Source organism: Sander lucioperca, chromosome 21 (genome assembly GCF_008315115.2).
Source record: "Sander lucioperca isolate FBNREF2018 chromosome 21, SLUC_FBN_1.2, whole genome shotgun sequence".
Classification (NCBI taxonomy): Eukaryota; Metazoa; Chordata; class Actinopteri; order Perciformes; family Percidae; genus Sander; species Sander lucioperca.
In genome coordinates, this window is record NC_050193.1 from 25,676,191 (window position 1) to 25,703,354 (window position 27,164).

The 27,164-nt window shown below is 40.0% G+C and overlaps 1 protein-coding gene across 3 annotated transcripts; it reads right to left on the minus strand.

The window, feature by feature from the left end:
- Positions 1 to 383: 383 nt before the first annotated feature.
- plcd3a (phospholipase C, delta 3a) lies at positions 384 to 23,620 on the minus strand. 3 transcript variants are annotated; one of them, XM_035996859.1, is made up of 15 exons: positions 23,601 to 23,620; positions 14,775 to 14,951; positions 9,240 to 9,468; positions 8,184 to 8,313; positions 7,422 to 7,647; positions 5,063 to 5,264; positions 4,785 to 4,929; positions 4,367 to 4,519; positions 4,010 to 4,162; positions 3,769 to 3,919; positions 3,521 to 3,637; positions 3,129 to 3,307; positions 2,048 to 2,183; positions 1,581 to 1,730; positions 384 to 1,492 (listed from the first exon to the last, which is right to left on the minus strand). In XM_035996859.1, the coding sequence occupies exons 2-15, from the start codon at positions 14,920 to 14,922 to the stop codon at positions 1,350 to 1,352; spliced, it is 2,262 nt and encodes a 753-aa protein (XP_035852752.1). In that variant the 5' UTR covers positions 14,923 to 14,951; positions 23,601 to 23,620; the 3' UTR covers positions 384 to 1,349. The 3 variants fall into 3 exon arrangements, with proteins under 3 accessions (XP_035852752.1, XP_035852751.1, XP_031174759.1); XM_035996858.1 differs by lacking the exon at positions 23,601 to 23,620 and adding an exon at positions 22,546 to 22,964; XM_031318899.2 differs by lacking the exon at positions 23,601 to 23,620 and adding an exon at positions 22,546 to 22,962 and having other exon boundaries at positions 14,784 to 14,951.
- Positions 23,621 to 27,164: the final 3,544 nt, after the last annotated feature.

Here is a 27,164-nt window from a genome sequence, read left to right on the forward strand (position 1 = left end):
AAAAAGGCTCAGGTACTGTGGTTTTTAGCAAATGTTTCTCAAACAGGAGTAAATTGTGCTTTTGTTGGGTTGCCAGATTAAAGCCCTTTGACTGGTTTGATCACCTAAATATATCTTCTGGAAACAGGCTGCTGGCAATCTGTACCAACATTATTATATTCCTTATTTATATACATTTTATTATAATGTGCTACCAGCACTATTACAAATATAATTTTATCCTTGAGCACATACAGTTCACTGACCCTCTGATCTCCTCAGATTATCAGCTTGCAAGGACATATTCATCCATATATGTATTCCTGCGTAACCCCCACCTTTCAATACATAGACATCCTCTGTCTGTCTCTCTCTTGATAGCATAAAACAACAAAACACAGTGATGTGTTATCAGAGCTTTTATGGAAACAGTATTTTCTCTTGCATACTTAATACCACCTGCCATTCACACAAAATATGCTTTAAGCTTTAACACTGCAAGGTCGTATACTTCACCATCCTAATCGTACACTGTAATTACAGTAATCCAAGTGCAGCATCTTGTTAAGTTAAAGTGAATACTGTTTATGTTTCAATGTCATTCGTAAGTTGTGGAAATATATTGTCATACAATTAAAAGTGCCAAGTATCTGAAGTATCAAGTAAGACTAACTGAATAAACAATTTTATCATTTGTTTAAACAACCAGTGACAATCATTGAAACATTATTACATCTGCATTACATCACAGTTAGTGTTGAAACAATTCATAAAACAAGATATTTATCTTTTTAATGACATGCTTGGACTCCCACTTACAGCACTTATAAGACAGCCTCAGTTAAGTAAGTGCTGTTTCTTGTTAAACTATCCTCATTCTTTAAGGTTAAGCCAAATAAGTGTAAAAAAATTAAAATATTTCTAAAATCAAAAATACAAAAGGATAGTTAACACATCTTCACTCAGTCTAAAATATTATGGGATATCCACCTACACATGAGAGTTAACATTTAAATTAATTTTGTAACGAGTCCCATATCGGTGTATTTCATGAACCACAATCCTCAGTGCCTTGTTCCTAGAGCACTCAGCACTGACAAGACCAGATACTCTCACAGTGTATCATGGATTCATTATCCAGCCTGAGGCAATTCATTTGTTAAGAGCCAGCATGCTTCTTCATCTCTGATAAACAACATCTTCCCTCCTGCATTGGGAAGTGGCTCAGTGTAAATTGGACCACTTGAGGTCTAGACTGTGAGACCGGCTGGCAGCAACAGCGGCAGTCTCTCTCTGCTCACATTCAGAGCTCCTTTTCCAAAGCCCTTTGTTGTCAGAAAATGCAGCTTTCCATCTAGTTCAGATGCACGTCATGCCTTGCGTTTGGCAAGGGCTATACGCTCGGACACAGTTTTGATGGGAACTCCTTTGAGGGTCACTTTGACATGGATGAAGAGTGTGCTGGGGGACAGACTGGAACCATCTGCCTTCAATAAATGAACATGTCGATAACCTGGGTAGAAAGAGTATATTACACACATTAAACAACATGCCAAAGTGGTGACTGCTTTATGAAATGCACAGGGGATTTTTATGAGCACCTGTTCGTAGGCTCATGAAAGGTAAAGTGAACTGCCCCACAAAGTCATTTTTGGCAGTGTGATCATGGTCCTCCACTACAAACCGCACCAGGGCCAGTTCAGGGACCTGCAGCTGGAAGCTCAGAGTGCAGTCCCATCGTGGGTTGAAACCTGTAGAGGGTGCACAAGAGCTGTAAATACATCCTCCAGTACTGTACCTTTCAAACAAACTTATCATAGTGTTGGACAGGAAAGGCTGTAAAGATCTGTGCTGCTTAATGATGTCATCTATTGTCTCCTGCATTTACATCATTACAAAATAAGACAATAATTTAAAAAAACTGCATTATAGCATAACATTACAAACAATGGGTTTGCATAAAAATACAGAATTAGCTTTCTGCTTAAAACATTTATACAGGTAATAATATAAGGTTGGCACTTCATTGTTAAATGCTTTTTAGTGAATTATGATGTCTCAGAATTACCATTGTTGTCAATGCGCTGGGTTTTGTTTCTTGCATTATCAATAGCCACCCCATGAATTTCCACCCACACTTGTGGGTCCACTATGGAGCTAGCCTTCTCTGTGTTGATTTTTGGCAGCTGCTGTGCAGATATTATCTGAAAAGCAAAGTGCAATTTGTCAGTTTTAACATTAAATTCTGATGTGACAATTATATTTAAAGGTCCCATGGCATGAAAATGTCACTTTATGAGTTTTTTTAACAATAATATGCATTCCCCCAGCCTGCCTATGGTCCCCCAGTGGCTTGAAATGGCGATAGGTGTAAACCAAGCCCTGGGTATCCTGCTCTGCCTTTGAGAAAATGAAAGCTCAGGTGGGCCGATCTGGAAGACTGTTGTATGAGGTCATAAGGAGCAAGGTTACCTCCCCTTTCTCTGCTTTGCCCACCTAGAGAATTTAGCCCACCCATGAGAGAGTGACATCATGGCTTTCAAACGAGTAAAGTGGCAGTTGGTCAAGGCCACACCCCCACCCTCCACCTTGCCCCCCCCCCCCCTCTCCTCCTCAATAGCTACAGACACAGAAATGGCACATACAAAGGAAAGCTCATTGTGGGACTGGCTCTAGTGGCTGTAATTCTGCACCAAGACTGAATTTCAGGAAAGAGACTTCAGATACAGTATTAGGGGACCACTAAGGCCTATATAAAAGCATCCAAAGAGCACCATGTCATGGGACCTTTAAGTAAAGCCAATTCACAATCTGTACAGCATGCGACACCCTCTATCTTCAGATACTCATTACAGAGAAAACTTCCACAAAAAAAACTTTAATGGGAAAAATGGAAGAAAAACCTCTTGTAGGATGAACAAACATGCAATAGATAGATGTACAGAGTAGAGATGTTCTAATACCATTTTTTCCTTCCCAATACTAATTCCGATACCTGAACTTGCGTATCGGCCGATACTTACTTGCCAATACTAATACCAGCATTTGAGGCAGTTTGGGAGGGTTTTTCGATACTGGTATCAATACAGAGTAGTCAACCAATCCAAATTTGCTGTAACACTGTTACACAATAGGTTACCACCACTCACTCGTATTGTCAGCTGGGTGGGGATGTGACCGGGGCCTCCTCCCGTATTCTCTGGGTTAAAGTCGGAAGTGGGGCTGCACAGGAAGCCCGGTTTGAGAATGTATCCACAGCGACCATTGTGGAGGAAGCGACCCTGGTTCAGGTCCATTTGCTCCCCGGGTGTCTGGAAGTTCAAAGCCACTGCAGAGCACAGAGAGTGGAATCAGTAACTCGGCCAGCCCGATCACACATGTACGGAAAACATTTCAGCATCAGTGAATGCAGTTAGTAAAAGCCATCAATGTGTTCTGTGATGGAGCAGCAATTTGCAGAAATGAGAGTCAGTATAACATTTCTTTGGCACTTACTGAACACATAATGTTTTCCAAATGAATTGCCTTAATTTGTACTAACCCATCTGGCAGCCAGCGTTCCACATTTCCTGAGGATCATAGTTGGATGATTGGAGGCGCTGGCCAGACGGGTAAATCCGGCTCAGCTGCCTGCTGTTGTGTCTCACAAAAAGCTTTCCTGCAAATAAAAATAAGAAAACCACATGCCATGATACATTGGTGTAGAATCAGCTGCAGTAAAGTAATGTCAGAACATATTTTCAACTTTCTGTCTGTAATGTCAAGATGCAATTATTTCCACTCTTGTACCCGAGTCTTTGATTAGCCTGTGGGCCTCATTTTCAGAGAAGGAGGACATTTCATTAGGAGGTTTTTCAGATGCATTTTCAAACCCACGGAATGGGACACTTCTGCAGTACACCACCAGCTCTGATAGCTCTGGGCTCAGTTTAGAACAGACCTGGGAAGGGCAAATGCAAACATAAAAGAAAATTGAGTGATGATCTAAAAAGTGCTTCTTAGGCTTTATCGCAAGTCTTCCTGAACTGACCTTTGCAGGATCCTTCTTGGGGGTGTTCTTATAGCTGCTTGCTGGTTCATCTTCAGAGCTTGAGGAGAAGCTGGCACAGCTGCCAGCCTTTCCCAGTTGGCCCAAGTGAGGAATCTGCTTCTTCCCTTTTACCAGGATACGCCCCTTCAGCTCCTGCAACGAATGTCATTGGAACAAATTACTTCATTAGAAAAACCAGACAGCCAGAAGTATTTGAAAAAGGATCCAGCTGTGTGTGTGCGTGTGTGTGTGTGTGTGTGTGTGTGTGTGTTTGTGTGTGTGTGTGTGTGTGTGTGTGTATGCATGAGTGCCTGCATGCATGCGTGTGTTTGTGTGTTGTAATTGTGTGTGTTTTACTTCAGGAGAAGGCAAGTCCTTCGGCGGCTGGGCACTGAGGGGCTTGGTAAGTAGTTTGTTGCCCAGGATGGTGCGGAGGTGTTTGGCCATGACAGCTTGCTGCTCCACAGAACAGTGGTTCTCCAAGGACAGGATTAGAGGATATGGGGACACCTGCAGGGAGAAACACAGGAGAATCATGTCATTAAAATGCAATTAGATCACATTACAGCAATGCAGGACTCAACACTGTAATGATATAGTATGTCAAAACCAAAATACTGCAGGGTTGCCTCAAAGCCAAGAATGTAACCACAAGAAGCGCAGTAGGCTGTGAAAGCAAGAAGTCTGACCGACTGCTCACACAATACATTAACAAGGAGCAGCGAGCATACTGTCATAGCTGAGGATTTACACCATTAAATCAAGTTCCTTTTACCTTGAAGGCGTACTGGGCGATGGTTTCAATGACCTCTTTAAATGGCACTTTGGAGGTGAGAGTGTGGCCATGGTAGATGACAGGTTCACCTTTATCTCCATCCCAGCAGTCAAGCTCCACACAGCGACAGCCCTGATTCAGAGCCCTGTCAGTGAAAGACGCATACTTTTAATTTCACTCCACAGGAGGATCATACAAATTAAGAACATCTAAATAGGTTTTAATCATGCTAAAATATGTGCTGTTTGAAGATGTTTTACAAGTCTCTGTCTGAATACCTGATGTATGGCTCAGTGCTGCTGGCGCTGGTGACTTGGTCCTTGGTTAGGTAAGTGTTGTGTGATGAGGAGATGAAGTAGTGGGCCAAAGGGTAGCTCATGTCCTGGTAGACTCTGGCATGGTCAGGGTTAACCACATCATTCTCCCGAGACAGCATGTACATAGTGAAACCATTCTGAGTCATGAACTGGTTCTTTTGAGCTACAATAAATGGCAAAGTGTTAAAAGTATTTTTTAGCAAATTAATTGGAAAAAACTGGTGAGAGTTTAACTAAAGAGGTTAAACAGTGGAGTCTATTAAATCTGTCTCTGGCAGGCAAAATTGTGTGTATTAAAATGAACGTACTGCCCAGATTTTTATATCTGTTTCAGAGCATCACCGTCTTCCTATCAAAATCTTTTTTCAGATCTGTCGACAGTCTGATATTCTCATTTATATGGGGCAACAAGCACCCCAGGGTTCGTAAGGTGCTCCTTCAAAGGCATAGGGCGAAGGGGGGACTGGCCCTGCCTAACCTCATGTATTATTACTGGGCGGCAAACCGTCAAGAACAGGACTGGATATAATTTAGCAAATTCCTGTGCTCGTTAAGCGTCTTACCTCACAGATACATGTCTCTAAGTGACTTATCACTTAATAAGAGCCGAGCAGACTGGGTTGAAGAGCTTGGAATAGTTATATCTGATGAAATATGGAATAATGCCTTGGGTAGGGTAAATAGGTCAACATCATGTGCTCGCCTTGGTTTAATTCAATTTAAGATTCTTCATCGTGCACATTATTCTAAAGCCAGGCTGTCCATGATCTACCCTAACGTAAATGACTTATGTGATTGTTGTCACACAGAAAAGGCAGACCTGTCCCACATGTTTTGGTCCTGTAATAAGCTGAACACTTTTTGGACTACGGTATTCCAGACCTTGTCTGAGGCATTTGACAGAGATATCGTCAAAGTGTGAAGTGCTGAAATGGCTATTTTTGGTGTTCCAGGGGAAGGTATACAAATGACAAGTAGACTAAAAGATGTGTTTGCCTTTGCAACTCTTTCTTGCGCGGAGAAGTATTTTGTTAGAGTGGAAATCGGAACATTCACCCAAAGCCTCAGCTTGGATGAAATACCTGATGCTATTTCTAAAGTTAGAGAAGATTAAATATTCCATTAGAGGGTCGATCCACAAATTCCATAAGAGATGGGATGCTTTGGCGTTTTATTTTGAAAGGCTCAAGACTCTTCCTGAAAATTAAGTAGGAACTGCATCCTCCATAACTAACCCTGCTCCACTGTTTGAGCTCTCAGCATACTGGAGTATAATGATAAAAGCTGATGGCAAAGTAGCCTATGTACTTGTGCATCCACAGACATCCTTTATTCGTACCTCTAAATATGTATTTTTTTTTTAAATTTATTTTTATATTGTTACTTTATTATTTTAAATTTTTAGTTTATGTGTATTTATTTACTCGATCGCCTACTTGGTACAATACCCTGTATATATGTTGGAAATAAGTACTGTTTTTTGTTTTTGTTTTTCCTGTATAACTATTATTTGCATAGGTATGTGGGGGGTGGGGGGAGCAAAAAACAAAATGTTTGTTGCCAAATGTCTGTAAACAATTGCTGTTCTTTTTTGCAAATAAAAAGATGTATAAAGAGGTTAAACAACATGCATCAGGACTCCTTCTCTCACACAGATTAAGCTTAACAGCCAAGGGGGAAAAATCTAGAATTTTTTGTTATTTATTTTGACTTGTGATGTGTCTGCTCTGCACTTGACTTGGCAGTCAAACAGTGAGGAAATCACTGCACCCTATGTAATTATTTTTAATTCACAGATTCTCTCTTACTGAACCAGACAGTCATCTAATCTTCACCTCCCAAACATCTCACTCACTTAGTTGAAATGATGTTTTCCTTAAAGCAAGACTATGTAACTTTTGAGAAAACAAATAACATTCTTTCACTTACAAATAAAAAGTTACATTTGTAAGAAATGAACCATTGCTCGTTGCCCAAGTCAACAAAACATATTTGACATTGTGGATATTGTTTTTTTTATAAGCCCCTTTCAGCCCTTTTGTCTCTCAGTGAACATAACTGAACTCGTGCTAATAAATAAAACTTAAACTCAATACTTCCTTGGATATTCCATAAATAAAGTTTAAGTTTTTGTAGGTGGCATCTTGTCAGTTTTCATGTCAGCCATAATAAAGTATTGCTTGTGCTAATTACTTAGCTCTTCTTTAAAACAAAACACCCCCACTGCACTATTTTGTCAATGTATGAAACAGAACACTCACAGTGTCTATATGTAAATGTGGGTTATTTCTCTAAAGCCTTTAATGACTGCTTTTCCTACCCCAGTCATTGAGCTCATAGGTGAGTATGAGGCTCTGAGCATGATTCAATGAGGCGTCTTCTCCTTGGTCTCCCAGGAAGTCGCGCAGCTCAGCAGTGGCGAGCACACACCCATTACTTGAATAGTGTCTGAACACAGCGTCCAGCTCGGGCCGTCGCAGCAGCTCCCTGCAAAACTCCTCAATCTCTACATGATCCAGACGACCATCACCGGATCGATCACACCTCTGGGTTACAGGGGATAGGGATGAGTTTAAAAAAGATAAACAATCAGACACACACAGAGACACATATTAAACACAGTGTGCTTTTATTTTGGGAGTGCTTCAAATTCCCTGTGGAGTTTTCCCATCTCCATAATAATAATTCAACCAGCTGTGTATACTTACATTACAAATGCAGCTCTCTGAGGAGGGTCAGTATTGAAAATTGCAAGCTAAGACACGACAGGCAGTAATGCCCCACAATAAAGAAATAACTGGCTCTTGATTTGTTGTGGGAAAGACGAGACAGAGGGGATAAAAAATGTGGAGGGCTGCAGGTGGTTGGCTTGGCGCTGGCTTGGTAATTGAACACAGACGTGACACTCCAGGGTGTCACAGTAAACAGAAACGAGCAAAAATATCACCAACTCTCAACCTATCTGCGCAGTTATTCCCTCTCTTTTTCCATTGAATGCTTTCAGTATTCAGTTCATATAAGTTATATCTACTGAGGATATTTAACAGGTGCTAAAAACTCAAATAATATACATGACCCTGACCTTGAATAAAGAGCGGGCATACTGCTCACTCAGGTCAATGTTGATCATCTGGAGCAGGCGTTTGACCTCATCGTAGCTCATCTTGCCGTCCTGGTTCTGATCCGCTCGCTTCAGGTAGCGTCGGATCCAAGTGTAGAGGGTTAAGGAATAAACCAGAATAAAACCTAAAGTGTATAGTTCATCAATTAAGGCAGTATTTGGATTCATAATGTGCAGAAATACACAGTTTTTTTGCATTCAGTCATTTAGCCAATCCTCCTCATATATATATATATATATATATATATATATATATATATATATATATATATGAATGGGGTGGGAAAAAATGATAAGCAGTCTAATGCAATACAATTCCGACAGCACCACAAACTAAAGCCTCCAAAATGATCATGAATTCAAATCAACATAAATATAACTTTCATGAAGGTAATTTTTATCGTAGAACTGTATTAAACATTGTTGAACCAAATTCAATTCAGCTGTTGCCTCAAAATCTCTTATAAATAAATAAAATTATAAACACCAGTGACCAGGCTCTTGGTTGTTTGTTGGTCTGCTGAATGAATGTAATCTAATGTAACTGCATAAAAGAGACGATAGCAACAAGAGACTAATTATAGTTTGTTGTCACCTGCCCGTGCGGTTGTGCAAACTGTAACACAGAGAGCCCACACATACACATCACCTAGGCTTCTGAAAGTCTACACTATGAAAAATAATAAATGAGATAACAAGATAGCATAAACAAGATAATTGCCCTGATGATTTATTAGTTCATAAAACTAAAAATATATCAAAAAAGAAGCGAGGTGACCTTAATGCTATACAATACCTGATACCTCCAGTCATATTATCCTCTGCCTATGAGGGATTGTAACTAACAGTGGTGGTCGGACTATATTTAGACAAGGCTTTTTTATCTAGTCATTACTGCTCACCTTAGCTATGCTGTGGACGTGGGATGGCACATGTGACAGCAGAGTCAGTAACCATAGCAATGCTGCCTCAGCTACACTGTACCTATTCTAGCATATTGAAAATGGGGCAGGATATTGGTCAAGTTTTTGTTTCTGACTCATGTTGGCCACATGCTCCTTTAAAGTGCGTAGCCCTCGCACCCAGTGCCGAGCTTCATCCTCACAGGGGCACAGCAGGTCCAGGCTTTTCCTGGCACCTCTGAAGACCACTGTGAAGCACTGGCCCTCCGGCACCGACCCGGACAGCTGCCGCAGCGCCTCGGACTGGCAGCCTTCACGCACACACTCCACTTCTGTCACTGCAACTGGGAGAGGAGAGGGAAAGAAAAAGTTCAGCTAAGGAGCAGCTAAAGGTCAAACGTCATGTGTCTACATGGATTAATAAATCCCACCAAGCAGAGTGTCATAGCAACAGGATTGTAAAATATAACATGCACTTTATGTAATTCTCAACAGGATAATTTTAACCTGCAACTTTATGACTCTTACAGCACACAGACTGATACATGAGTTAAAGTTGCACCTTCAGTTTGTGCTCTCACTGCTCAAAGAGCAGGTTCTTCTAATGGGTTTTATAGTAGTTATTGTTTTTGACATGCTCTATTTTATAATTTTTGTAATCCTGTAACAGTGTTTCATCTTGGCCAGGTCTCCCTTGAAAAAGACATTTTAAACTCAAGGGACTTCCTGGTTAAATAAATGTTAAACACAGCGCTGTGGAGGAGGGTCTGGCTAGTCCACACAACATTCCGGATAGGAGAAAAACGGGCTCTGGTTTATTGGCATTTCTTTAAACCAATCACAATCGTCTTGGGCGGCGCTAAGCGCCGGACGGAGCAATGGTGCGTCTGCAAAATAGCCTCGGGAAGGAACTTGTTTTGGTGGAACGTGTACTTTCAAAAGTTGTTTTAGTCGTGCAACAGAAAACTCAGATTGGACAGTTAGTCTAGCTAGCTGTCTGGATTTACCCTGCAGAGATCTGAGGAGCAGTTAACCATAGTCCTCATAAATCCACCGGAGTTTAGAATGCCAACACAAAGAAAACGGAAGGTGATGGACATCCGGCCGAAAATTAGGGACAGGTGTAATGTTTACTATGTTCACCATCTAAGCATGTTAGCATGCTAACATTTGCTACTTAGCACTAAATACAAAGTACAGCTAAGGCCGATGGGAATGTCTGTATTTTTTCAGGTATATTTAGTAAAAAACAACTATTGTGATCAACTGTTTTAATTAATTAATCTTTTTCCTTTATTTTTCAAGCAAAAAAGCCAAACATTTGCTGGTCCCAGCTTCTCACATATGCTTGTTTTTTTTAATCATAAATTATGGTTAAAAATGGTTTTGGACTGATAAAACAAGCTATTTAAGGACATCATGTTGGGCTCTGGGAGGTTGTGATGGGTATTTTTCATTACTTTTTGACGTCTCATAGATAATCAATTAATCAAGAAAACGATCCGTAGATTAATGCATAATAATAATACTTAGTATTGAATAATGATGTTAAATTAAAAGTCAAGGAATCATCAAAGTATTTAGGATTAATTGTCTGGGAACCATGAATGTCTGTGCAAACTTCTGTGCATAAAATACATGTAGTAGATATAGAGATATTTCACAGGACAAGTGAAAACTTTGACCTGCTTGTGGTGCTATCTGAAAAGTCAGGGGATTACCAAAATCAGTAGGATTCATTCTCTGGGCACCATTAATGTGTGTATCAAATTTCACGGCAATCCAGAAAATTGTTATTGAGATATTTTAGTGTGGAACAAAGTGGTGGACTAACAGACAGACAGAACACCCCTACAGACATGCTGCTAGCATGGCTAAACACATTTTCCAGTTTTTTTTTATTTAGGTATGATTTTGTCAGAGGAGTCACGGGCCACAAGGGCTGAGATTTACAATGTTAGGTGATCTGTTTATCTTGTATTTGCAGACCTCTGGTAAGTCTGGGCAACACTTTCTGCCCAGAAAAGACAGCCAAACACAAACACAAACACACACACACACACACACACACACACACACACACACACACACACACACTAGCTGATTCTAACACAACAACTTTATTCAGCAAAGGAGCTCGTCTATTTCTGCACTGGGATGCCTGCTGTGTGGTGATCACTCAGTTGGGTAATAGCAGTGTCTGCACTGACAATAGCCTCATTCTCTTGCTGGAGGTCATAAAGCCTTTGCTTCCCACCTCTTCAAAATTACTCCACATTCCTCCTTTGTGGTTATCCCAGAGACATGGTAATAGTGACACGAATGTGTGTGTGTGTGTGTGTGTGTGTGTGTGTGTGTGTGTGTGTGTGTGTGTGTGTGTGTGTGTGTGTGCGTGCGTGTGGTTTAGAAAGAAACAGCAGAAGTGTTAAGTGTTGTATTCTATGCCAAGTGTTTTTGAGCATCAGACGCAGCCCTGAACTACAGGCGCCAGATCACACTAGACCTGGAGAACTGCCTGGAGCTCGGAAAAGAGGAACCAAGCCAATCGTTCATCCTGGATTCACACAAACACACACTCCTGCTGCTTGTTTGCCATCATTGTAAGGAGTGTTACCCGCTGCAACTCAACCACCCTGTCTATTTCTGGAGCTGCTGCAGCACAATCAAGACGGCCTTCACCACCCACTGACCCACAAATCTGTAGGGCTAGCCCGGGGGTTAGCATTAGCTGCATTCCAACATCAGGACAGAGAGCACAAACAGAAGAGAGGTGGGAGAGCTAAAGGTCATACAACATGAAGGAAGGGTGAGAAAGATTCATCCTCCACCCCTCTTGCAGTAAACTTTCATTCCAAAAGATTTAGCTCAAAAAAAGTAAAATGTAAAGAAAATGGGATAAATAAATGCCGTGTACGTTGACATTTCCTACAGAGTCTAATCTCTTTTGTTTGGATACCTTTTCTGTGTCAATATGAGGCAGATGAGATGCCTCTGCTGAGCTTAAAAGAGCTAATGCTGCTCCCTAAAAACACCATATTCTCAGCATTCATACTGTTTTTTATGATTAACACCCCAATCAGATGTAAAGTATCTCTCTCTTCCTGTTTATTGACTCTTCCAGGCATTTGTGTTCCTTCAAGTTAGGCCACAGTGTGCCATTACAGCTAATGCATGACTGGTATGGGTAAGTGTACTCTATGTGCTTAGTTCACATGTCTATAATAACAGCAGGACAGTTGAGTTTATGTTATCCAAACTGCTAAAGTCCGTTGTGAAGTAAAGATAACGCTGTCTGTTTTTGGCACGGGTGAAGCGGGCAGCCGCCTGGTGCGGCATTTTTTCATGACACATGGGGGGCGGCACGAGCACTTAAAAAAAAAAAATCCTCTGTGCCGCGAAACCAAATGTCTTCAAAGGAATGAAACGTTGATAATAAAGAACAGTGATTTAATAGTGATAAAGGGATGGTGCACTCCCAGGCCGATGGCCAGTTGTATCCGCGCTAACGGCTCCTATAGTGGTCTTTGCTCCAGTCTGGCACCAGACACCCTGCGATGCCATCCAGCTCTGCGGCTCAGCGCGCTATTTAGGAATTACAAGGAGGAGCGATGCACGCACGGGATCCCATGTGCATGCACGGGATGTGTGTGTGTGTGTGTGTGTGTGTGTGTGTGTGTGTGTGTGTGTGTGTGTGTGTGTGTGTGTGTCCTACCAAAGCAGATAATTAGCTCCACACATAGTTCATTATAGGCTAAGTCTTAAATATATTTGGAATATCCATTGAAATATTCACATTTTACATGAAAAAAGTTACTCTCAGATGTGTCCAGTTTGGGATGTTGCATAGCATTACTGTATGTGCTGGGGTACATTTTCAATTTATATACAAGTGGACACCTGAGTATTATCCCCATATTGATATAAATATACCCAAAACATGCTTTTAGGGATATTGTAGTCAAATATAGTGATTGTGATGTCATAATGCAGCAACAAAGTAATCTGTATTTTCTGTCTTTAAAAAACTACTAATCGAGTAAAAGTTAAGGCTGGTGATAGGCTGTATTTTTTTATCAATAAATCTCATTAAAGACCCAAACCACAGCCTGATAAATCTTCTTCCTCCAAAAACACATCAATGAGCAACAGCTTGTTAAAAACACATCAAAGAACAACATCTTGTTAAAAACACATCAATGAGCAGCATGTTGTTAGGAAGTGATTAGCTAGTAGTACACAGGTCATACTGTACATACTACAGGCAGCTACAGTGCATGTAAATACGTAAGTCAAGGTGCATTCATTTACTACAAATTGTTTTAAGACTGACTTGAAAAATTTAAAATTGATTCTTTAACCCCCAGGCCGCCAACACACATCCTATATGCATGTTAAAGATTGACGCATTCAGTAGAAATAAATGGGCTTAGGAATGTTGGAAAGTATTAAGAGACAGCTTTGGTCTTTTCATGTCATTTGTTGTCAACAAATGACAACAAATGTTATAATAAAATATAACTGTGCAGAAATTTTGTGTTTTTTGTTTGTTTGTTTGTTTTCTCAAAGGGGGTCTCGCCCAGGGTGTAATTCAATGTAGAACCGCCACTGCTGTCTGTAGGTACCTGTTTTTTCATTAGATAATGACAAGATATATCAGATAAAACCTTATGTGAATCAGTTTGACTAAAATTACACAATTATTGGTTTTGGCAAGATATGGTTACTGGAAATGTTCAATATAATAATATAATGATTTGGGGGCCCAGGCAAACAGCATCTTGCTTTACTTTTCACCCTTTCTCTCTTCTGTTAACTATTAATAGTAAAACTTTTAATACCACAGTAAAAGTCCTGCTTTCAAATATTTACTTTAAGTGAAAAGAGAGGCATTACAAGCACAGTGTACTTACATTTACTTTTAAAGGTGGAGCTTTTAACTCTAATTTAATGCTGTATAGTTTAATGAATAATAATGCATTGATATTTTACTTGTAATATTTTGTCAGTAAAATCTGAATCTGCAACGTAACATTTCTCTGTAATGTAGCTCAATCATACAGGATAACCAGTCCGTAACTTTACACGATAGCTTAGCAAAGCAGAAGTGAGCCAGCTTACTGTAGCTGACTATTCGCGAGGTTACGTTTATGAATTGGTACATAAATACATACACATGATTATTGTTTAGCCAGATTGCAGGGCCCATGATTAATCTCCTCACTTGCCACGGAAACAAACAGCCTCTTTAATAAGGCAAAGTAGAAAAGAAGGCATGAGATGGAGCCAAGATAAAACAGCTCACCAGCTCTGAAAAATTTGTACTGGGCTGGTGGAAGGCCTGCTGGTCTGTCTCTACAATACTCCTCTGTAGATAAGTTTCCTTCCAGGCAAAGCCCTTTTCCTCTAATCTGATATCGCTTGAGTTTCCTCTCTTAAGACTGATTTCTATTCACGAGCACTCCGAATTTCAGGACTCCTCCTCCTTTAACCCTTTCTTACTTCTTATAACCAACTCTTGGTCCTTTGCCTCTTTTCCACCTTAAATCCTCCCTGCACATACACACACACACACACACACACACACACACACATACACACACACTGTGTGCTCTCCTTCCCGCTCTCCGTGATCATAAAGCCAAGTTTCAGCAATACTCACATGTCTGCTGGGCTTTGGCTTTGCGGGAGCTCTTGGTGGATTCACACCACACGGTTAGTCCATCATCCAGCAGCCGCAGGTTTCGGCTCTTCTGCCACCTTGAAGAGCGAATTTTCACCATGCTGCAGCCCTGCATCATCACACGTACGTCCTCATTGTCCAGTAGACCTGGAGCACACACAAACAAACACAAACACACAAAACCAAACAGGAAGTTTTAATGCAACAATAAACTGTGATACAGTTTGACATTGTTTCATCAGCAGGTAGAGTTTGTCTTGGTTTTGTGCCGTTTTATTGTGACGACATACAGGCTTAATGTACAATAAGGTTTCTAAAAATGTAGGCCCTACCTAAATGTAACATAATAATGTCTCTTAGGGATTTGGTAGTTATATCATAATTTCTTTGGTGCTGTCTGGAAGGTTAACAAGACTAATGCCTCATTTACACTGCATGGTTCAGCTCGACTCATTCTTGGTACCATGGGCTTTTCTCTATTTCGTTTTCCACTGCGATTAGTACCCCGTCAGTGTAGTTGGGATTCTTAGCTGACCGCCATATCGACGTTGAGTGAAACTGCCATGAGATCATCTTCAACGCAACACTCTCTGGATCTTTTCATCTGCAACGATGTCTGCACTTCACTACCCACATGCTTTGAGCTAAATGCTAACATCAGCATGCTAATACGCTCAAAATGACAACGGAAGCACACATGTGTGTATTAATGTTTGCCATGTTCACCATCTTAGCTTAGCAAATTAGCATTCTAAAGTTGGCTTGCATTAAAAACAAAGTTCAGCCGATGGGATGGTCATTAGTGTTGCAGGTATTTGGTCATAAACCAAAGTATGGGACAAATGACTTCATGATGGCGTCAGATAAAATTTAAGGAATCAACATAGTTATCACAATTTATCCTGATGGGAACATGCATGTGTGTAAAAAAGAATTCATGGCAATTCATACTTGCTGAGACAGTAGGATTCATCCTCTGGCCACCAGAATGTCTGTACAAAATGTCCTACCAATCTATCCAATCCATCTGTCAGGTTAAAGGGCCCATGGCATGAAAATTTCCCACCCAGAGAATTTGGCTCACCTATGAGAGAGAGACATCATGGCTTTCAACTGAGCAAAGTGGCAGTGTCAAGGCTACACCCCCACCCTCCACCTTGCCCCCCCCTCTCCTCCTCAATAGCTACAGACACAGAAATCCTAAGGAAAGCTCATTGTGGGACTGGCTCTAGTGGCTGTAATTCTGCACCAAGGCTGAATTTCAGGAAAGAGACTTCAGATACTGTATTAGGGGACTACTCAGGTCTATATAAAATCATCCAAAGAGCACCATGTCATGGGACCTTTAACAACATATACAGTCAACACTTTTTTGCTTATACCCTACACCAAAGGCTGTGTTTCATATACAAACCTAGGAGGAAACGACCTGTGCTGAAGGTTTCAGTGTGCTGAAAGGAGGTGTCATGGATTGTCTTGAAAAGTGACTAATGTTTTAACAAAGTAATGTTTCTCTGTTCAATTTCTTCCAGTCTGAACAATGCACTTTAAGAATAAAGTTGAGAGAAATTGAATGCTGAGATGTGAATCAGCCATGATAATTTGTAGATTTATGTCTCTCTTGGGGCAGCAGCAGGCCTGGCTGTACCGTTCATAGTTCTCCCTAGCTATTGCCATCATATGGAAATGAAATCAAGAAGCTAAAAGAAATGCAGAAACTCAGAACAGAGGCATGTATTATGTTATATTGCCAGCACTGAAAGGATTGGGGCATGTTACAGGGGAAAATAAAAGCTGTAAGCAGGAAGCCTAAGGGATCTACAGACATGGTTGACACACAATTCAGGTTTGAGTAGAGAGTTATCTGAAACACAGAGAGGAAAACAAGTAACTATGTACTGCTGTTTGGTGCAAGTGATACGTCTTAGTTTTATGATCAATCACAAAGCCAAATGCTTGCACAAAATACAATTTAAAAGTACAGGGCCATTTTTACATGAGCTTGATTACATCATAATTAAAGGACAAACATAGAGCTGACAAGATTTGTCAATTAATCTATTAGTCAATCGAGAAAAAATTAATCAGTAACAATTGATAATTGATTAATCATGCTTCTCATTGTACACTGTTGGTTGGATCAACTCTTGGTTGATCTAAACAAGCAATTTAAAGATGTCCCATTGGCCTCTGAGAGAAACATTTTATAGACCAAACATTTAGATGGTTAATCAAATAAAATTACTGGAAAATAATCAAGAACGAATAAAATTGTTAGCTGCAGCTCTAGTCTAAAGCTAAGGATGGTTTTGGACTGCAGGGTTGAATTTGAAAGGACATTTCAGTATTGTTTACATCATTTAAACATGACAGACCCACAGACGAGGTGGAGTGGACATTTTTGCTTGAGTGAAATGTAAAATTATATAAGATTTACTCAACTTTTTTGTGAATATTGACATATGAATTTAGACAACTATTTATTTTGTAATGGTATAGAGTGTTCTCTCTCTCCAAATTATGTATGAAATGAAGTAGCTGTTTCTTATTTAGTTCATTATTTTAGGATTTTTCAGGATAAATGTACTGATTCATCTTGGTTAGTTTTGGAGGGATGGGGGCATTTTTGCCATTATTTGATATTAGCTACAGTATTTTAGAGTTATCTATAGGAAGGAGGTGGCATGTGTTAAAGGCCCCAAGCCCAATTTTACCCAGGAACAGGGATGGATAATTTCAAATAACTGGTATGAACATTTTCAGACATTCAGGCTAAAAAACGGTCCGATGGTTCTGCATAATGCAAATTTACATTTTGAAAAACTAAAACAAGCACACAAATTAGTTTTTTTAAGGTGTATTTAATTATCTGGTTATATCAAACTGCTTTGTAACTTATTATGACAAACCCATGTAACTACATCTTTACAGTACCAGTTCAAGTGTTACTGAAGCACATTCAGCTATGCCTCATTGATTCTTTTGCAGGGATGAATGGGGCCTCTCACAGAGCAGTTTTCTCTTTCCAGACTTTTCAAAGGAAAAGTCTAAGCAAACTCTCACTCTTGTCAAATTATTCTTCAGCATATCGTCTTTTCTGCTCACCCCTAAAGATTTTTCCAGACACAGTGGGCATACTTTCCTTAACTTTCTTTTTAAATAACAGTCCTCATATTGTCAGCTCCAAATGGCTGCCAAAGTTTCTCAAAGGCTCCCCAAAGCTCCCCCCCCCCCGACTAGAAACAAACAGTGTGCAGCAGAGGATCTCTCCCCATCAGGGTCGAACACAAAGAAATCCCCCTACCAGCCCTCCATCCATAACAAACCGGTTTTTCCAAGCTGTTACCACATGCAAGGTATTCCCACAAGCAGAGCATTTGGACCTGATTATCTGCAGGTCATTGACCACACTAAGCTGTCCAAACAGCCTTAACTGCTTCTTTCTCAACCCACTGCCTAACCTTGTATTATTGCTCTCCAGCCTCGACCACATTCCTGCTTTCCAACCTGCATCATTTTAATATCTAACCGCAACAGAACAAGTGAGCACATGCCTGAAAGTGTTGGCCAGTTTTCAATAGCATACACTAAATGCTCCTGAAGGCCTCTTTATAAGGGTGTGAATGGAGGGATGGGCATGATTCTTCAGGCTAGAGAGCTGAATAGTGTTTTCTTTACATCGTCTCCTGCAGAAAATCTGGTTGACATCCTTACTATGCTGCCGTATTTTCATGCAAGCATTTCAACGCAGCACAATATTCAGAAAAGCAGCATAATTAGCAACATAGGAGAGGAAATTAAGTTAAAAGAGTCTACAACTATGCTAGCTGCCATCCAAGCACAGCAGTGCTTTAGCTAAATGCTAGTGTCAACATGCTCCAAATAGCAATGCTAACATCCTGACATGTAATGTTTCATATTTACCATCTTAATTTAGCGCAATAGCATAGTAACCATTTGTTAAGCGACCTTGGGTACCATGAAAGGCGCAATATAAGTCCAAGTTATTATTATTATTATTTGTTCATAAACAAATAAATGGTTGTGGATGAAATGTTAGCCACACTAGCAGTTCTGTGACTTTGCAAATTGGTGTTTTGAGCAAAATGCTAACATCAACATGCTCACAGTGCCAATGTTAACTTTCCGATGTTTCCCAGTTTAATGTTTACCATTACAATCTTAGTTTAGCGTGTGTTATCATGCTAACATTTGCTAATTTGCCATAAACACTGTGTAGCCTACAGCTGAGGCTGATGGGAATGTCATTAGTTGTATAGGTATTTGGTCATAAACCAAAGTATTGGACAGATTCAAATTTTAAATCTAATCATGATGCTATATGGGAAGAGAAAGGGATACCCAAACTGATTAAGATTCATCCTGTGGTGGACATGAATGTGTGCACCAAATTTCATGGAACATCTATCAAACAGCATTTTACCTAAAAGCACAAATATAAACCTCATTATGGTGCTAGAGGAAAAGTCAGAGGGATTCATCGTCTGGGAGCCATGAATGTCTGTACAAAAGTTGGTGCCAATGCATTCTGGTAGATGTTGCTGGCAGAGCTAGAGGAAAAGTCAAGCAATTATCGAAGTCACGAGGATTCATCTTCTAGGGACCATGAAAGTCTAAACAAAAATGTCATGGCAATCCATCCAATAGTTGTTAAGTTATTTCAGTCTGGACCAAAGTGGTGGACCAGCCAACTGACAAACCAAGCTAAAACTTGTAAAACAGTGGAATTACTAACAGCTCCATGTGAGAACATGAGCTAATAGAATAAAATAGCACTGCTGGATCAGCTGTGAGAAAACAACAAACATTCAAATCAATCCCATAAGGAATGTTTTTCTGAGGGTGTGTAGACATTGTGAGCAGTGGGAGCGCATTCAAACTGAGAGGAGTATCAGAAAGAAAATAACCATATCGGCTGGTCAGTAATAGATTGTGTCTGTATGAGTCCTCTTCCCTCAGGCCAACATTCCAGCTCCTCCAGGGACACGGTTCCCGTTTCTCTCAGCATAACAACTGTCACGAGAGCCAGCTAGCAAGGATTCTAAACTTGCATAAAGATTAGGGTGTTGTTAATATGATGCTGGCGACGGGCCAATTAAATTTTCTTAATTTGTCCCATAGCTGTCCCCACCAGACAGGTTGGTCAGCAAGTACGTCATCTCTTAATAGAAGGTCTAGCCTTCAATGAAAATTATGATATCCAGAGTTAAAAGATGATCTGAGGAAGGTTTGATAAAAAAAAATGACTGTACTTTGGAGTTGTGACTCTCAGCGGCATCACCTGATTTAAGAACATATTCTTCAGAAAAAGAAGTAAAAACAAACTTTTAGTATTATATTATTATAGTATAATAGTATAGTATTATTTTGAAATGCAAAGTTATTGCCAATGTTGTTGTTTTTTTTTACAGAGTACATGATTTGTCAATGATTTGTGAATTTAGCTGAAGTCATGAAGGTCTTTATGATTCTACATATATATGTATATTTGGGGTCAATTAGACCCCAGAAAGGTTTAAATCCCTGTCAAACCACTTATGAACAAACTCCAATAACAGACATTCAGATGGACCTATTTGCGATTTTGGATGAGTAGTCTACTTCCTTACTTGGGGGTGTAGCATGGGCCAATGAAGAACCCATTACATTTTGGAGCGGATCCAAATCACGGGGCAGCTACACAAACTCTTTTTTTCACTTTCAATAACATTGTGAAATAGGGCATTTGTGCTGCATTAACGTGGTGTCGGAGTAATTGGGTAAAGGAGTTACTAACTGGGAAAATTCACATGAACGCACCCTCAAATCAGAACATTAACATTGCGCGATAGTGAATGCCTGGGCCGAGGTCTCTTTGAGTATCTGAGTGCCCTTCTAGTTTTATAAGGATTTCTGATGTTTTGCAAGCCCAAACGCATTGAGTCATGGATTTGTTTGTGCAAATCCTGTTTGTTCTCACTTTGCTGTGTTACACAGTGCCACAGAGCTTCAAAGTTAACAGCACTGCCATCAACCTCGGACTCTCTCTGAAACCAAATCCTCAAACCCCCACAGAGGACATCTGTGGCAGCGGATATATTTATACATGTGTACACTTGTCTGATTCAAACAGAAATTATATCAGAATTAACAAACCTAAGGTTCACAGGAACCTTTATCTGTAGAAAAAGGCTATGAGTGGGAGATCTTTAAACAAACAAGAAAAACTAGTCCAGTGACACAAAACCTTTGAACTCACTTCATCCCACTTTTGGTAATTGACAGAAGTATGTGGTGTTTTCCATCTGAGGTAGAATAAGTAAGGATTAAAAAGATGCCAAGACTTGGTGGGTTGAAGGCCACCTGACTGATTTATGACGACAGATGGCGGTAAGGGGTCGGGTGGTGGATGACCTCACTGGCTTCATTATTCAGTATATGCAGGGCACACAAATATAGAGTTGAGTTGCGTATTACATTTTCAGGCACAGAGATTTCATAACTCAAACGTCAGTAATGCTTAAACAAGTGTGTGCATAGTGTCAGAGTTTCAACATAGTCTACTGTGTCAATGCCACGGTCTGGTTCCCTGCACACACACTGCTGTGAAAAGATGAAAAATCATGGAATTAAATGTTCAAGTAATACAATTTTGGAGCAGGATTTTAGTTTTCCGAATGCCAAATTAAACAGTGGTGATATGTTACAAAAACAGAAATAGGTTATCAGCTATCGTAAAGTTATTTTGATTTTAAAAAGTGATTACTTGTTGGATTTTTTGTGTGTGTGTGTGGGGGGGGGGAGTACTGTGTGCTGTATTTTATTGTGAAATCATGGATACATTCACTGTACTGCATGTATTCTCAGTATATTTTATGAACTTTAATGAAACTTTTCAATTATTGATGTCATGCTGTTGACTTGATATTGTAAACCTGCCAAAGACATTTAAAATGATTTTACACTATTGTTGGCTGCAGGCACAGTTTACAGTTGTATGGTATAAATAGGTGAAAACAGTGGTCCAGATTTCCAGACATCCAGTGTCTCTTTCGAGATTCTGACAACAGGTGCTCTGTCTTTGCTCGGCAGGTGCCTATTTTGGTGAAAGGTGTGACTGTGGGTTGGACCGTGAGCTGAGAGGACATGTGTGAAGGGACAGCAGCCTATCAGTGTTGAACTGAGAACCAGAGTTGGCTGCAGAATGGTGAGGAGTCTGAATCACAGCATAGTGCGTGAGAGCTCTTCATAAACATATGATCACTTCAACTACACCCACACACACTGTCCATTCTTAGTTCTGGTTGATGAATCATTATCTGCTGATTACTAGCAAACTATTAGACATATGTCTTATACTGTTTTCTCTTATAAAATCCACTTTATTGCTTGATTTTTTACCCTGGGGATACAACCAAGCACCTAGGTCACAAGCACATAACCCGACAGTAAATACAGTGCACAATAAGCAAATAGTCTCACAAGTAGTCAGTAGCTATAGCAAGGAAAATATCCTTTCATATATTTTAAAATGATGCAACTTAATGCAACTTAAATAACTAGGCTATTGATAACACAAAACAAACAAAATACCATGATAAAAGCCTCTTTATCTACTAAAAAACTAAAAACCTCTGAATATACACATATTTAAGTCCTTACAGTAACATTGTGGTGTTTTTATCTCAGGCTGGAGCAGATCATAGTTAACTTAGTGTCAACAGTTTGGATGTTTACTTACCGAGCCTTCTGATGGGGTCCATCGTCTTCTCGGCCCCTTTCCTCCTGCGCTCTCTGGGACTGGTGGCCGGTGACTTACCGCTGCCTAACATTATCACAACTCGAAGCGAAAATAACTGTAGGCTACAGCTTTACTTGCGGCTCGCTCTACGAAATAGTAACGTTTAAGGAGACAGGTGTATTCCCGCAAGCGCAGATTTGTGCTGTCTCTGAGAGGCCTCCGAGCAGAGAGAGACACTTGTGTAAAGTCCCTCCCCGGCGCTGCTCCCCATGCCTGTGCGTAATATTACTCAAAACGTGGCGCACACCTAACGCACTACCTCCTCCTCCTGTCCCAACAAACACCGATGAACTGAATTGCATGAACCAGAGGAGGTTCAAGTCCCTGCACAGGACTACATTTACTCAAGGAGCCTATTAGCCTACTTAAGCAGGCAACAATTTTGAGATACTGTACTTTATTCGAGTATTATACTCCACTACATTTCAGAGGGAAATATTGTACTTATACATAGGCTACTTACAATAGATTTATTTGATAACTTTAGTTACCTAGCCGATTCAGATTTATAACACAAAATATAGCTTAATCAACAAATACATTTGGATGTATTACAATAAGTTAAGACTGTATTGATCCTTGGTGGGTAAATTCACAAGCTTCCCAGCCGCATATTAAGTAATTAAAATAATAATAAAAAAATAAATAATTTTGTACTTATAGTAACCTATATGTTAATGTAGTTTTACTTAAGTAGGCTAATATTTTGAATACAGGGCTTTTCTACACTGAGGTTACTACTTTCACTTAAAATCTGAGTAGGTTACTTCTTCACCAATGCAGAAGTTCAAGAGGTTAGCACAGCAAAATAATGCTTCGTTTATTCTTCCCATTGCAAAGATAAAAAACACATGAATTTTCTGTATTAACCTTTACCGTGTTTACCTAATTATTCAAACCTAAATATCTACACAATTTAAGCTTTAACTACACTTTTTTACGGGGAAAGAAAATAATTAAAACGTGTTCAAATGTGATATATGATGTGTACTTACCTGTGTATGGATGGTTGCCATTGCCTGAAGGTCATAGTTTGCCTTCTTTTCATCTCTCGTCAAGTAACTTTTTTAACTTTCAAAGTTCTGGGTAATTGGAGGGGAAAAGACAAATGTGAATATCATAAAACATGTTTCCAGGGGAGGATGTGTCAGAGTAAACAGTAACAGTCACTCAAAGCATAGAAATATTCCCTATTAAATTCTTTATAGTAATCAGTTAGAGGGCAGTGCCCCCTGTTGGTCGTAATAGGAAACTGCAGAGCTCTCATCAACAACAACAATCAATTCTGTTTAAGTCAAATTCATATTCTACAGCCAGATGTATCGACATAGATCTAAAGGGTGAATGTGCTGTATAAAAAAGAAAACCTAGACTTGAGTCATTTTTGTGAGTGGATGGAGACGTGCCTAGTACCAGAGCAGTGGCTGGAAACTTAATTAAGTCTTTGTAATGGAGTTATAACAGAGAGCAGAGAGGGGCAGAGCTAAGCTGGGTGGTCTGAAACTGGGCCTGTCAGGAAGAGCATAAAATGTGATTTCCCCTGATCCAGAGCCATCCACGAGCTCTCTCTCTCTCTCTCTCTCTCACACACACACACACTCACACACACACACACACACACACACACACACACACACACACACACACACACACACACACACACACATAGTGTGTGGCACTATCTTTGTGGGGAGCCGTCACTGACATAATGCATTCCCTAGCCCCTTACCCTAACCTTAACCATCACAACTAAATGCCTAACCTTAACCCTTACCCTCACCCTAACCATAACCTAATTCTAACTCTAATCCTAAAACCAAGTCTTAACCCTCAAACAGACCTTTAAAGTTGTGGGGTCCAGCATTTTGGGCCCCACAAAGCTGTCTGGACCCCACAAGTATACTGTATTCCCGGTTTTTGGACCACACGAACATAGTTAAACAAGAACACACATACACACACACACACACACACACACACACACATCAACAAGCAGGTTTGGTGGGGTGGTGGGAGGCACTTAAGTAACATATTTCTTTCACTCAGTCATTTAATGCAGCTGATGTATCCAGTAATTGTCAATATTTGTCACACTCTTGCAAAAAAAACACCAATCTGTACCTGCTGTCTTCATGAAAATCTAAAAACCCCAGCCCTCTTGTGCTCAGATGGACATCACCCATTGCTTAGATTTACACTGCAAGGCCATGCATAGGCCTATAACAATTTATATCATTCATCTACTGTCAATTGCAGCAACAACCTTGTTAGACAGGGTGAGAGATTAAGTCATGTTTGCTAATCCTCACAAGCAGTGATCTATGCAGGAGAAGCTCTGGCTCTATAGCTGCACCACTCCTTGATTTGAGAATATGGGAACCCTTGGTATTATTTCTCAACCTCCATGGTTGTTAGGTTTCATATTAACTGTAACGTAGCCTATAACGTCTTCCTCAAAGGATTCCCTGCTCAACTTGCTTATTTGCCAGAGCTGAAACTCTGTCTGATTATATTAGTAGAAACAGTAGGCCTGTGTTGGTTGTAGCCACTGGGTTCTCAGTCTTTAAAAGCAGTGTTAGTAGACACCCACCATAAGAGGTTGAAGACTGAAGAACTCATTTCTTCCATTAATACAAGTGAATTGTTTTGTGGAAACTGAGGAAACCGATGTGTGTATACATGGTATAGTGACACATGCACAGTTAAAGATGAAGTCAGTGTATTGACTAACATTCAATATAGTATGTATGTGAAGAATGTGCAATAAAACAGAATACAAAACCAATATTAAGATATTTGTTGCCATATATATATTTTTTTATTAAACAATCATTCATTTAAACAGTTTCTTTTACACAAACCGCCAATAGCTATTAAGAAAAGTTAAGAAAATTGTAAGAGTAGATTGTTAGTTTAGCGTGTACACCCCAACTAGAGCTTGCTAACCATTAGTAAACTAAAGGAAAGCTAGTACTGCCTTGCAAGATCAGGGACCGTCTACTTCCTGAAACTAAACTATTTCATCGAGGGTTCCAATTCTCGGATTAATACGAAATGCGCTGTTTTTCAATCTGTTTATATATTTTTTACAGGCTGTGGTCTATATCGATCCGACAGAATGTTATAATTCAAATGTTGAAATCTTTCGTGATCTGTAGTTAGAAACCCACACGGGAAAGATTACGGTCCAGCAATTACGCTGACCCACTATAAACACATTGGCCTAGCTAGTTAGCAGATGGCTAACGCTAGCAATATCTGTAGCTAACTAACGTTAGAGGTACTGTTATTTGTTTACTTTGTAGCGTATTCGCTATAGCTCTATTGACAAAATGGATAATAAGGAAATATTTTGAATTAACTTAGCTAGCTAGCTTGGCTTAACGTTAATGTACCGTTACAGTGTGGCGTTTTTAGTTAACATTATATTGGTCCTGGCTATAAACTACTTGCTTTGTAATATCGTCGTGCTCCAACTATACGTTTATTTTGGTTGTAAGATTAGTGCGTATGGCTTCACACTTTATGAATTAATGCAGTGTTTAGTTTGGGAGCGACACAACGTTAGCCAACTAGCTTATCCTTAGCTGTTAACAGTACACAACAGTGTAAATCTAACACTGCATATCAGAACATGGGTTGCGCAGAAATACTCAAATGATCTACACCACTCCGTCCACTGGTTGCAGGATTATTGAGCAAGTGTAAGATCGCCTGACCCACCCTTAAACAACGAGGGGCTCGGAGCTGTGCTAGTTGCGGAATCTTGACAATAAATGTCGTTTGTTTACGCTGATATCAGAGTTCCCGAGCCCCTGCTGCCCCACAACGTATCACTCCGCACAAAACACAGGATATTCATACTGAAACATTTAATGATCCAACTGGCACCGAAACGACGCGTTTTTAAGCCACTAATCATAAATAATAATTGGATTTTGAAAATGATCTGTATATACTTATTTTCTTGTGTGAACAGTCAAAACGGACTAGTTTCCGTTAGAGGTTGTCTTCATGTTGCTTCAAATACAGGAGGGGTTTCATTGTATTACTAGTTCGGCGTTAGACTGTGTGGTCAGCAACTAAAAATAAGCCCTATGGACTTACGTATATAATAAGATAATTTGTTCCAATTATAATATTATGTAATTCAAAAGTATTTAAATGAACTTGTATTTCGTAACTTGTATCAATGCCCCCTTCAATTGTAGATAGTAGCGCCCATAAAATGCCCGGACTGCTTTCTTGGTGTGGATTACGTACTTTGGATTGACTATTGGACTGCCCAATCAGAAAATACTTTAGGCTTAGCAACAGCAAAGTTACCCTCTTGTCCAATCAACAAAGAGAGGGGTGGGCTGCATCGTGCTCAAGATTCTACCATTTGATTGGTTAAAATGCTCGTCGGTTATGTTGAATTTGTGGACTATGTAGTTCGTTGAGGAGGACACCGACAGTGCTTCCCTGAAATTAAAACCCCATGTCCCACAATGCAACGGGCGTTACAAACAGCTGCATGCGCACGGCTAGAGGCGGAGCTGCTATATAAACACGAGCTC

Bases quoted from the DNA above. Each gene is read 5' to 3' on its own strand.
- plcd3a (XM_035996858.1), bottom strand. From the start codon at position 22,636: ATGTTAGGCAGCGGTAAGTCACCGGCCACCAGTCCCAGAGAGCGCAGG. The intron at 4,520-4,784 runs GTAAAAGGAACT...TTCTCCCTGCAG, and splicing joins TCGCCCAGTACGCCTTCAAG to GTGTCCCCATATCCTCTAAT. The intron at 3,638-3,768 runs GTACAAGAGTGG...TTTTATTTGCAG, and splicing joins CAGGCTAATCAAAGACTCGG to GAAAGCTTTTTGTGAGACAC.